This window comes from Perissodus microlepis, chromosome 17, assembly GCF_051167445.1.
Source record: "Perissodus microlepis isolate ML-2025 ecotype Zambia chromosome 17, ASM5116744v1, whole genome shotgun sequence".
Lineage (NCBI taxonomy): Eukaryota > Metazoa > Chordata > Actinopteri > Cichliformes > Cichlidae > Perissodus > Perissodus microlepis.
The window spans coordinates 18,656,099-18,669,907 of record NC_140477.1 but is presented as its reverse complement, the minus strand read 5'-3'; the positions used below and the strand labels follow the sequence as shown (position 1 = coordinate 18,669,907).

At 41.4% G+C, this 13,809-nt stretch overlaps 1 protein-coding gene across 25 annotated transcripts in view; it reads right to left on the bottom strand.

Moving 5' to 3' along the window:
* celf2 (cugbp, Elav-like family member 2) overlaps positions 1 to 13,809 on the bottom strand; it is a 241,166-nt gene that overhangs the window by 89,918 nt on the left and 137,439 nt on the right. For all 25 annotated transcript variants that reach the window (XM_084910813.1, XM_084910814.1, XM_084910819.1 and 22 more), the window contains one exon: positions 7,397 to 7,593. In XM_084910813.1, coding sequence (XP_084766939.1) covers positions 7,397 to 7,593 — 197 coding nt within the window. The remainder of the gene's footprint in view (positions 1 to 7,396; positions 7,594 to 13,809) is intronic.

The window sequence follows — 13,809 nt, the reverse complement described above, 5'->3', positions numbered from 1 at the left end:
AATTGAATGCTCTGGGACCAAACCAAGCTGCCTCTCAAATCATTTTTCTGTGATTGATTACATTTTGGCTTCTGAATAACCTAAACGGGATTAAAGAGATCGTTTAAATTATTACCAATATGTGTTTTTGGAAGCTGAAATGATATCTTTTACTTTAATGCCAAAAAGTGCTCTGAAAACGACTGAATGGTGTTTGCTCAAGGAATTTTATTTTCAGCCTCTCATACAGCACTTAGGACCATCATGTGATGCCAGATGATGACAATAATAAGACGGGGGGGAGGGGGATTACACTGATCCACAGATATCCACTCGCTGGTTTGATGTGGAAAACTGCATTTTAGCCAGAGCTCCAAGCGCGCATTAAGTCTTGGGTTTTATCTTCAACATCCTGTAATTAATCATTAATTTATTCATAGCTGTCCCGATCCAATGTTTGCCCAAGTCTGACTGCCATCTTGGAGTAATTTCTTATAATAAACCAGCTGGTAAAATGAGGTAAAATGCTCATTTAAACAGTCATAATTTGATTTTGGAGGTAAACTAGAAATCACATTTTTTCCCTCTATGTCAGCTGGTATGACATATATCAGGTGACGCTGGTTATGGCTTATGTATGTAGTTGGTGCGTTGGAAAAATGAAGCCGATATTGAAGTGCCTTAAACCTACATTTTATCTGAAGGCCACCAGATGGCGATGGCTGTGATTACAAAGAGACTTCCTGTAGAAGTCTATGGAGAATGCAACTTCCTGTCTTGAGTTTATGGGCTCAGTCACTCATTTTGGGTGTATTTTGTAAATCTGTGGTATCAAACTGCACTCATTGGCTAACAACTTGTGATTGACTGGTCATTAGTCAGTTTCACAGCCAGACCCGCCCCTCGTCTTCACACCAGTTTCCTTTGCAATCATGCGGTGGAAACGCTCATCTCGAGGCTTCAAAAACTAGACTTCAGAAACCAGTGGATGTCTGAATTGCTGTGTCCATCTTTTATACTGTCTAACCAACAATCCTATATTTAAAAACCAACATCCCTGATTGGTGGAGATTGGCGTTACCATGGTAACATTTAAACCCGAGCACGTCAGATCACTTAATGAGCGCGAACCCTCAGATAACCCGAAACAGTGATTGAGATCAGGAATGAAGCACTGTATCATAATCGATAACCAAGCTACACTTTAAATTATAATAATTTATTATATTTCAAAACTATGCTAATGAAGATAATTCAATTTGATAAGGTTGGAAATCATTTGCTGTGGAATCTGGGAATTACAAAGCACTATGGGATGAGTATTTCATTAAAAGTAATTATGTAGTACATACTCTGGTACCTGTATCCTTTTATTTTCCCGTTATTTTTGATGCCAAAAGACAAGTGTGGGATATTAGCAAGGAAAATCAGGCAGTTAAGCAGCAGTATTTCTTGTGGGACAGCACAAATTTGCAAACCTTTTATATGCAAAACAGACTACAGTGAAAAAAAAACCCCCAGTGAAATCAATAGGTACTTGAATTTGACTCCTCTAAAGCTTTAATGAAGGCAAATAGACGGTTAAAGAAAATAAAGCAGGAACTAATAAATCATTTTATTGCATCCCTGTGACGATGGTCACTTTTTGGCCACCTAAAGACTATTAAAGACGTTTTAACTTAAACATCTAACCAGAGAACCTGTTGAAGGTTTCACAATAAAGCCTACAGTGCTTAATAACATCATAAAAAAAACATATTTTAGAAACCTGCTCAAAACTTATTTAAAACCAAAAAATGATATTGTTATTTGTTAAGGAAACAGAAAACCGAACTCGTGTTTTTATAACCAAATTGGAGTCGGCACACTGGACTTTAAATCAGCACAATTTTCAAATACCGAAAGTAATTTTCTGTTCAGGAACACAAATAAATAATTTAAATTTGGCATCTTAATCAAAAATAATAATATCCTTTACTATTTTTTTCAGCTTTTTGTAAAACAGTTTGAGAATTTACGGATAGCAGAAAAAAGATATTTTAGCATTAATAATATCATCAAGCATTGCAGAAACATAAAAAACATAATAAATGTGTGTCATAAACCTTAAATGGTTGTGGTCTAATTAACTTGCTAAGCACTGTTTCTTTCTTTCTTATTCATATCTGAACAGACTAATCTTAATTTGACGAGGCACACTCTTGTTTTTATTCACTTTCAGACCCATGCATCCTCCATAAATTTATGAGTTGAGCATTTAATTAACAAGTTATCATGCTCTTTTCCAAATTTTTGCTGTCAATTATGTCGTCCTGTTTTCCCCTTTTTGTTGTTGTTGATGTTCTTTTTCAAACTAGCGGTTGCGGAGATGTCATCTAATGAGGGTGCAAAGAAAATCGAAAAAAGAAGGAAGCAGAAAAGTTGGGAGTTAAAGTGGTGAGCAGTGAAACTTCTCCTACGTCTCGGTGGGTCTAACAAACTCATTTAAATCCAAACTGCTATTTTACAAAGAATTGAAAAAGTGCCTCTGGGTCACCGCTGGGGCACTGGAGTGGGCTCATTTGCCCCAAATGGCGAAGATCCTTTACAAACAACACCATTGCTAATTTAAAATAAACACATTGAGGGAAGCGAGGGGCCACAGTTTCCCTGACACTGGTGAAATTTCAACAGGGTTTACTGGCGAGGGTGCAATCGCAGCTCCTTCTGGCTGAGCGGGTGCAGATGAGGCCAGGCGGCTCATCTCATACTTAACTATGAGAAAACAACAACAGCGCTCAGAGCCTGCGAATAACAAGGCCAGTAAGAGCCCAATCAAACGCTACATTTCCTCTTAATGCACTCCACAAAAAAGGAGACTGTTAAAAAATAAATAAATAAAAATGAGGCATATGGACAGAGATTGTCATGTTGAGTAGAAAAAAATGAAAGGCATGCTAGGTGGCTTTGCTTTCTCCCGTTGAGCGATACTTTTGACTCATCAGCCGCAAAAACAACTCATTTCAAGGGTAGTGAAGATGGAGAAGGAGATGTGAAGGAGCTGAAGGACATGAGGGGGAACTGTGGCCCCCGTCCACCCCTCAGAGATATCAGAGGGAACAAGGAGAGCGAGGAGAGGCTAGTGGGGAGAAAAGGAGTCATTTCAAGGCTAAGGACACACAAATGCAAAGCACATGACAAGTGTGTTGGTGTGCAGAAATGCGTTGATTTGTCAGAACGCTGTCTCCAGGCTTTCATAAGCTCGTATGACTCAGTCAGAATGAGAGGAAGCCAAAAACGAGGAAAATCAGAGAGAGAAGAACTAAAAACAGAGTTGAGGTGGAGGGTGTAGCTGCAGAAAGGTGGATGACATCACATCTTTTAAAAGTATACACTCAACAGGAGGACAGCTTTTAATCGCCCCACATTTTTTACACTCATCGGAGGAACAAATGTTTCAATACAATTATATGAATAATGTGAGTTAATGAGAATACATTTTGAAATCAGCCTCAAGGTCATTAAGACACAAGAAAGAGGAAATTAATTATTTATATTATATATAAATATATGTCATAAAGTTTAAGATTTCTGATTAAAACTTACAGAATACTGCAGGTTGGACAGCCAGTTACTGTAATTTCCTATGATAAATTTAGAATAGACTAGATTTTCAATAATAATTAACCAGGCGATCATTACCCAGCAAAACACTACAAAGTTTTCAGTATGCAGAAAATTAGTAGTGCACAATTACCGCATTTACCTGGTAGTTAATAGCCTTCGGAGCTTAAATCACTAATTCCTACTTAACTATTATTAAAAAAAAAAAATCTGTTCTAAAAATTGCAATATGAAAATCACCCATATAAAAACAGGAGTGAGCACGAGGTGAGCATCTCTACTCAACACTGATTTGCACTCTAAATTTCCCTTGCAGCGTATAAGCAGGAACTCTCAGGACTATTTGGGGACATGGGTCTCATGCGAGTCTACCCAGGTGCATTTGCATAAAGTGCAATGTTTTATGTCATTTCGACCGACTGAATATGTTTACAAAATGCACACGTTCATGCACTGATCTGCATTTCTTTCTACCACAAACATGTAGTTCCACAAAGAGGCACTTGCAGCTGCCTGTAAAAATGAGTCAATCCTCATCATCTTCAATAATAAAATGTGACTTTAAAGAAAAAAAATAAACATTTTTAGAGCCAGACAGTAAAAAAAGTATTAAATATTTATATAAGTTGACAGTTTAAATTACATCAAGGCTTAACATCTTCATTATTTTGCGCATGGACGATTTGACTATGGCTGCTAGCTGTTTGCTCGGCATCAAATCAGCTATTTCATAGTCAGTGAACTGGATCTCTTGTATGTGTTCATGTTTGCAACACTTTTGAAAGCCTTATTAAACTAACAATATTGCTCGCTGTACATTAATCGCTCCAAAAATGCAAAACTAATTTTGGTGAGTAAAGACTTAAACGGGTGACGTCACTGTGGCAACATGAAGCACGGGAAGTATTGAAAATAATAAGCTCCACACACCAAAACCAAGAGGTCAGATCTTATTCTTATGATTTCCGTATAAATAACACTGTTATTTTCCCTGGTATTAGGTCAAATATGTTTCCTTCTCAAAGCATCCGACAAGCCAAATGAGAAGTTTTTAAATGTAATACAGAGCTTTACTTTGTAATATATCACCGCATTTCAAGACATCTATAGCAAGCATCAGCTGGCCCAGAAATGAAAACTCCTTGACTTCATTTTTCTTGCAGCAAAGTGTTTACTGGCTTTATTCACACTTCGTCCCTCTTGATTCCGATCTTGTTTCAAGTGACACTTTGAAACTTCTCTTCAAAATTTGCTTTCCAGTCGGATGGAAACGCCACCTCTCCCTTCCTGCCGTCCTCACTGCCTCTCTCTTTACTTTCCTCCCACTCTCCATGTCTCATCAGGAGTGTCATCAACCCCCACTCTGGTTGATGGCTGTTAATATGGCAACGCTATTGTCTGCCCGTTTGTGGCTGCTGTCTCTATTGTTTGCTCTCACACTTGATGAATTCATCAAAGGAAAAAGAAAAGGGAATGGGAGAAAATAGCTGCAAATCATGCAGTTTTGAACAATTGACTGTGTAAGTCTAGCAAGGCGAGTCTTTGTCTTCAAATGGTGCACGAAATACGTGTTTGCTTGTGTAATGTTGCACATGCATCACTTGTTCTGCCATTAAATAGGTGGAACGGTCCTCAAACACTGATAGACTATGTGCCTCTGTGTGGGTAGAAGTGTACATACAGTTAAGTGTTTGTGTTTTCTGTATGGGTATCCTACGCATTCTCATAGCAGAGCGTTAAAAAGTGACGTTTTTGTCAGAAGCTGTTGGCTTCAGATACGGACAAACTGTCCTTTGGCGTTGGAGCAGTACTTGATGCAAAGCATAGATGGCATATAAAAGATCTATAAAAGATGGATGTGACCATCTGATGTGAAGTCCTGAAGTAAAGCCCTGAGCTGAGCATTGTCGTAGTGTCCACTCTTGGTGTTTTAACACCAGATGTGACCAGCAAAGGGTCACATCTGGCTAAAATGCAATCTCATTGGCTATTGACTTGTGATTGGCAAGCCACCAGTCCATGAGAATAGCCTGGTTTATCCTTTGTAAATTAGTCATGACTTGAAAATAGCAACTCAAGCCATAACATCATCAGGGAAGTGTTTTGAGAGGTCATAGAAAAAATGAGCAGATAGTTGACTGCCCACAGATTTCTACTGACTAACCAAGTTTGTGAAATCCTGCTTTAAAGGTGTACTCAGAATTTTTTGTATTATTTACTTAGAAAAAAAGGGTATTATACTCGTAAATATACATAGATTAGTAATTGTATTGTGTAATTATATCTTCCAAGAAACTGATATGTTTTCATAAATTTATAATTAATTTTTAATTAATCCATTAAAAATACAAAGGAGCAGGTTTGTGGTTTGTGTTCCATGTTCTCCACCACAATTGAATACAGTGGCCTGAAACGACATCTCCCATATGATTGGCTGGAGATCTGCCACATAAATAAAACACCTATGGTGGAGGAGAAGAGACATTTGCTTATTTATCCCTGATATTGTTTTAATTACTTATTATCAGCAGACTAGATTTGCGACCCTCCCATCTTCGGACAGCTGACAAGAGCTAATATTTTGCCAGCTAATATCAAGCTTGCGTATCCTAAAAATCACGCTTTCCCTCTGATAAACAGTTTGATTTAATGCTCATATTTTGCAAGAGTTTATCTGCTAAGAGTCCAAAAATGTTAGATCCACTTCAAAAAAAAGTTGATCTAACGCTGGCTAAAGCAGCTAACAGAGGCTAATAGCAGCTAAAACAAGTCTTACTGACAGAAAGGTTCAGTCCTCAACTTAGTTTCATTATCATCGATCAGAAGCGAGATTCTCTAACTCACTGATCTGTAATGGACTCTTTCCCAAAGTTTTACAGCCTCTTTCAGAGTAAATAGACCTGGAGATGTCACCTGACATTGTCATCTGAGGTGAACAGTAGACAAACAGCCTTTCACATATGTTATAAATTTAATGTTTCTGACCTTCTTAGGCTGACTACAGCCTGACTACAATTTACACAATGTAATGTTCAATTCTCAAGTTAAGCATGAGGGCTGTTCCCATCTTGTTTGAGCCACAAATGACCTTAATTGGATACAGAAGCATGCTAATTTATAAGCTAATGCTAGTTAGCTTGATTAGCAAGTCTGGCTATTAAATAAAATGCAGATTTATGGCACTTCAGCAGCAGCTTCAATTTTCAGACATAGAGGGTCTTCCCATCTTTCATATAGTCTGTGATGCCGAGAGCTAGCAGTGCTGCTTTAACCCTCTGAGGTCTAAGTCATCATTAATGATGACCCTAACCCTAAGCAGGTCACTTGTGATCTGGTGTGTATTAAAAGGTTAACCCTCTGATATAATCACTGATGATTGTAATTCTAACACTATCATAATCCTAAAACTATTATAACATCTTTTTGTTAATTTGTCTCTACTGAAAACATTGAAAATGATGCTTAATTGTACTCTGGTGGGTTTTAATGTGATGCCAAGGGCTCCTGAGTCATGGCACCAAGGCCAAAGGACACCTTGGGCTTATCTCTGAGACACCAGCAGCTTTGACAAAACAGGAGCACTTGACTCCCCAAGAAGAGGGACCAAAGTACCTCGATTCATTATCATAACTTAGGCTACTGTATCATTGTATTTGCATAAACGTTTGTTGATATTTTTATAATTTTTTTTCTTCATCATGAGAAAGAAAGGAGAGAAACATAGGTAAGAAGGAAGAGAAACTATAGCAGACAACCATACATGAATGAATGAACACATCACCTCTAAGTACTGTGTAACCGTGTTGGTTAGTACCTTTGCTCTGTGGAGGGTTCTGGCTGCGATCTCGGAGGATGTTGATCTGGTAGACGGCTCCATACGGTTCGAATAGCTCCTTCAGCTCCTTCTCTGACCAGGAGCGTGGAATCTGGCCCACAAACATCTTGATGGCGTCCGGGTCTGGCTGGTCCGAATGCTCCAGCGCCCCGTTCATTTTTCCGGCCGTGCCGTTACTGTTGAAGAGACAAAAGGCGGGACATTAGAACATCACATTAAGACAAACCAATATCACTAACAGCTTAAGAATCAGGGTTTCTGTGTTCATGTTATGTGATTTAAACTGGATCTACAATACTTTTAAGCATTTTCCTAATCTTTTTGATTATCGTAGGAATCTCGGACTAAAACTACACACCCGTAAACACACTTAGACACAAACAAACTTGACCTGAAGCTGAATTTGAAAACTTAAAAGCAGTTTTCACTGGCAGAACAGCGTTACCCCGCAGTTTCAATTTCAAAAGACCAAATATCCAAACCGTGCTCTGGCTTGCTCATGGAAATTTCCCTTGTGTTAAAATAAATAACCTAAAGGTTGAGTGTATCGTTTCTGCACACAGCACAATTACACGTTTCAAATTTGCTCCCCAAAATTCAGCAGAAACTAAAATTTACGCAGCAGTATAAAAAGCAGTCTTTGTTGCCTTGATTTTCAGCTTCACAACTGATTTTCTCAGTCAGCCCAGTGTATTGTAACCTTGTGGGTTTTTTTTTAAACTAGTCATCCGCACACATATATATTGGTTTTTGCATACTGCAGTATCTGATAGAGTAGACATAGAATAAAATGGCCAAGATCCTAATGGGTTAAAGTGATTTGAAAGCTTAAACATCTGTAAAAGTAGAATATCATGAATTCTGAAGCATTTCAAAGCCACTATAAGAGAAGATACTGAGCTTTCAGCAGACACACACATGAAAAAGGAGGAAATAATAAAATATCTTAAATTAGAACCTTGGAACCAATATTGTGCAAAAAATTAATTTAACTTCAAAAAATGCCCTCCCAGGTTTTCATTCATAACACTATGGAAAAGGCTCTAAAACAGCCTTTAGAAACGTCACAAGGACACTGAAACTCAGTGAGAGCCACACTAATAAAATTCTCTTGGGTGCCTTCGCAGCTCCTTACAGCGGGGCGAGACAGCTTTCAATTCAGGTTTTACAGCCTGATATCCCCGAAGCCGGCAATTTTTATATACACTGACCTGACACATCAGTAAACTGACATTTCACTGTGATGCTAAGTGTGGATTTTTGATAGCGGAGATGTAGCGATGGATCTATACGGGATGTCAGTAAATCCACACTGAAGGACTGAGGTGAACTCAGATTTTATTTTACAGCGCAACAGCAAAAGCAGCATACAAAGTACGTCTTTTGTTTTCACTGCACTTGCCGACACAAGACCGAGCTGTAGCCGACAGAGGAGACACTCTGTGCGAATATATGTGCACCGTGATGCATGTGTGAATGTTTGTGCGTGTTCGCACGCCTCGCTGGATGCGGGGTAAACAGCGTGCGGCGTGGTAATGCGAGGTTTTGTGTGAGGGATTAGGCTGCAGAGCCAGTACAGTAAACCTCCAGGCCGCCTCTAACAGGACACAGATGCTTACACGCCGATCGGTCTGCTTATATCTCCACATCTGGAATGCATACGAAAAGGAGTTGAAGTGCTTTCCCGCCCTTTCACTGCAGAGCAACAACACTTATCATCACAAAACACACTCGTGGCTCCTCTCTCTGTTATTTATTTATTTAATTATGCACCAATGAAGGTGAATAACTTTCAGCACCTTTCAGCAGTAAGGCCATGACAGAGATGAGAGCGGCACCTGAGTACGCACGAGTGGCTGTGTGTGTGGCTGTGTTTTGACGATAATCACACACACGTGGCTGCAAACAACCTCTTACACACACGCAAGCGCCATCAAGGCCTGTGGTCTATTGAAGGCGGCTGAAAACCAGTTTAATGAAACCAAAGTCAATGGCTGTGCTGTTTTATTGCTCTTCTCTTCCTTTTGTTGTTCTCAGCAGGAGAGTGAAAAAGCATTATCTTAAGAGGCAAAAACAAAACAAAGCCAAATCCTGAGCTTGGTTAGCTGACAACGCTAATGCCACCCTATAAAGCTCAGCGAGAGCGAAAGGAGAAAGAGTTGAAGGAAGGAGGGAGGGGGAAAGAGAGAGATTGAGGGAGAGGAAAGAAAACATCCAGACCTTTGAACGCGGGCCATCCATCTTTTGCAGAAAGAGCCAAGGCGCTCGGCAGAAACGCCCAATTCTTTAAAGGACTTAAAGGACATGTCAAATAAAACGCCAGAAATGGAGAAGGAGTCAACGAGCCAAGCCCGTGCTAACAGTCCTCTGGGCAATAACCGCTCCTCGCTAAGCTGTCCGATAAATCGCTCGGGCCTGGGTACTGCATGAGCCCCAAGGGTGGTAGCTGACGGCAGGGGGGGAGAGAGGAAAGAAGGGAGGGAAGGGAGGGAAGGGCGGCGGTGGTAGCAAGTAGCTGACTGGCCCTATCACCGGCTGATATTTAGCCACATAAACGGCGAAGACGACTGCATCGGACAAGCTGCGGCGGTCGCTGGGTTCAGACTGCAGCACATCATGCCTTCGCCCTCTGACACACACACACAAAGCTGATGTGTGTGTGAAAGCTAAAGAGCAGAAAGAGGGGGAATAGGCTGGAGACAATCCCTCATTGTTGGCTGTTTATGTGAGGCTTGTGGGGACTGAGCAAGGCCAAGGGGGGAGACGATACAATAGCCGGTGTCAGAAGATCGCCTCCCTCCTCCAGGACACTGTCCACCCTGTGCTCCTTCCACCATTCACTCTGCCTGCTAAGACAATGAATAGCTTCACACCAGCAGCCATAAGGTGTACGAATGCTCACAGAGCTGTCTTGTGTAGATTGCACGCTCCGTCTTTCCCTGAGGTGGTTGGAAGTAGGTGCCTCTGCTAACTATAAAGGAATGAGCGGCTCTTCCATCGCCCCTGTGGCCAAGACTGACAAGGTGTTATTGGAGGCAGGCAGAGCTTTATAGTGTGTGTGTGTAGATGTTTGTGAAAGTGTGTGAAGCTTAGCAGGAGAGTGTCCTGGGGCTCGGATTAAGTCGTTGAGTGGATCCACTCCTGCCATAGACTCTCCATCTCCCTCCCTCTTTCCCTCTTCTTGCTCTTCTTTTCTCTCTCCCTCCCTCTCAATTTGAGCCAATTGTTTGCCTTAATGGCTTAACTATTGCTTCCATCACTCCGGTCTCCCTGAAGCACAGGGCTGTGACTGAGGGCTGATCTACACTCACGATGTGTATGTGTGTATTAAGCCCGGCTAAAAAAAAAAAGTGTCTGGGTAGGGCTTTGAAGCATCTGCTGAGGGCTGCTATTCCCTCACCTTGCACTCACATTAGACAGCAGGCTTGTTTGACCAAACTACAGCTGCATTATATTGATCATAAAACCTTATGATGGTTATTTATTTATTCATGCATCATCTTCATTATATATTCACAGCTCCTCAAACCTCCTCTCTCAGCATATTTTTGGCAAATTCAATAATTGGCTTCAGTGGTAACAGTGACGTGAGAAGAGAGCTATCAAGACGTGCTTGCCAGGACTGTAGCATGTCTGAACCCAGCTTAGCTCAGATACTGAAAGATAACATTTATTTAATGTGTGTTTTTCACTTTACTTGGGCATGAATCAAAACGGAAATGCAACAGAAAAGCTGGAAATGTTTCTCATCAAGCCATTCACCACTCATCCGTGTGGTTTCTCTCTTTTCAGTGCCCTCAGGATCCAGCTGTTAACTCGTAGAACACACAGTTAACAGTCAGGTTGTAGAAAGTGACTTATTTGGACTAAAAACATCTACTTTGTGGGAGGGCTGGTTTAAGCACATTTAAAGAAGCTGTTTAGAATCAGAATATAGTCCAAAGTATAGCCAAGAAAACAGTTAGAAGGCCTCAAGATTCCTAATAATGTTCAAGAAAGGTCATCCAATAATTTCTGGGGGTGTGGGGAACAAGCTTTTAACATGTTATTGACAACTTAAAATCAAGTTCAGCACTCAGGCTGTCTTTAGTGCTGTTATTGTCTGGAGACAAAATGTTTTTTAGCTGCTTAATGCTCCACTACATTTACCAGGTATTTGCTAAGTTAGTCTTTTAGTCATTAAGAGCTGGAAAATTGCAAGAGCTTTTCTTTTGAAAGCAGTGACCCAGATATTAACGTGATGAGAAAGATGAGACAGAACCACTAAGAAATTTGGAAATTCAGCTGTAAAAATGAATGCATGTGTAGTTGAACGGACTCAGATGTACTGTCCTGCGTGGTCAGGAGAGAGCTGAGCCTAAAATCGAAGCTGTGAATTTACAGATTGATCTAAGCTATGGCCATGAGCTGTAAATAGTGACCGAAAGAATTCAATTGCTGATGCAAGTAGAGGAACTGAGCTTCTGATGAAGGGTGTCTGGGCTCTCCCAGGTGAGGGTTAGGAGCTTGATCATTCGAGCTGGTACTTCTCTAAATCGACAGGAGGTAGTTGAGGTGGTTAGAGTATCTAATTAGCCTGCCTCCTTGAAGCCTCCAAAGTGAGTCGTTTTGGGCATCTCCTACCAGGAAGAGGCCCCTGGGCCATGCTGAACAGATTACACCTCACTGCTGGCTTGGGAGTGTTCAGTGTACGCCTAGAAGAGTTGCAGGAGGGGGTTGGGCATTGGGAGGTCTAGATGTCTCTGCTTAGGCTGCTGCCCTCTTGACCTGGACCTAGAGAAGCAGCAGAAAATGGATATATGGCTGTGAATCTAGACACAATCCATCCATCCATCCATCCATCTTCTTCCTCTTGTCTGGGCCCCAGTCCCTGGGGGAACCTGAAAGACCTTGCAGAGACACCCTAGGACATGCCAGAACCCTTCACCCAGGATGAACCATCTCAACTGCCTCCTTTCGATGTGTCGGAGCAGCAGCTCTACTCTGACCCCCCCCAAATGACCAAACCATCTGTAAGGGAGAGCCGAGACACCCTTCATCATATCCGCATCTCTCAGTTACTACTCACAGCTCGTGGCCATGACAGCTCGTGTAAACTGACAGCTTCACTTTTAGGCTCACCTCTCTCTTCACCACAGTGAACCAGTACAGCTAGGGGCCATGTTGAACCAAAGCACTGATTTTAGAAATTGTGGAGCTCTCTGGAAGTCAGGTGGGATTCAGGCAGAAAATAAACAGATTATTATATCATGAGAAACATACAATGTAGAATTAAGGTTCTTTATGACAGTCAAGTCATTAACTTTCTGAGTTCTCCTATTTTTTGTCCAAACACAGTGTTGCCACACAGCAATAGACTGACAATAAAAACCCTAAAAATATATTGCTTTGCTGTGGATTTTACAGGTAGAAGGAAAAAGGAAAACAATCTTTGCCTCCACAGATAAAGAGTAAATGGTGACAGCGATGAGCTACCTGGACTACATTAACCACCTGCTATCCCCTCTGTTGGCCTTGTTCACAGCTGGAGTTCAGTAGGCAGCAAGATAGGAATGTGCTCCAAACAGACAGTCGGAAAGTGACGGAGGTAAAAGTAGGAGTAAAAGAGAGGGAGAGGGTGGAGGAGATGGATGCAGATGAGCCAGGTCTAGAGTAAGCACAGCAAAGAGCTCAGCATGTGCTCTCTCAGAAACCATACACACATGCATGTACACATATCACACATGCATACACACACAGGCTCTGGTTCAGGCTGGCTGCGCTGATCCCCCCTGCTGTTTTCCCCTTCTGTTTCTGCTCTAAAACACACATCCATTCTGACTCCCGTAACCCCTCAATCGTAGCACACACATATACAAGTACACACACTCCAGTGGGTTCGTGGAAAGGCCGAGCTGTCACACACTTCTTCTCATTGGCAGTGTGTTTGCAGGGTGTGCAACAGTCCCACAGGGGAACTAATCTTGCTGACAAGCAGAGTGAGAAACATCAGTTCCCCTCTTCGCCCCAGAGGGAGCGCAGGGACCAAGGTCAGCTTACTGCACACACACAAAGACACACCTACAAATATGTTAGAAAACACACACAGACATACTACCACGGGCAATCAGATCTCCTCAGACGTGCACACCTTGACAGATTCTGACATGACTTTAACACAAACAGACAGAAATCGTGGAAGACGCTGAAAGGGGTACATCAAGGGCTACATGACAATTCAATAATGCTACTTTCGGAAGAAATGACTCTACGATCAGTACACAGCAGGAGATAGTTTGTTTAAGACATGGACTGTCTGGGTAGAGCTGGGAAGAAGCAACAAACAAGATAGCGGCTCTCTTGGGCTGCATTAAGCAGATATTTCCCGTCTCACATGCATGCTAGCAAATAAT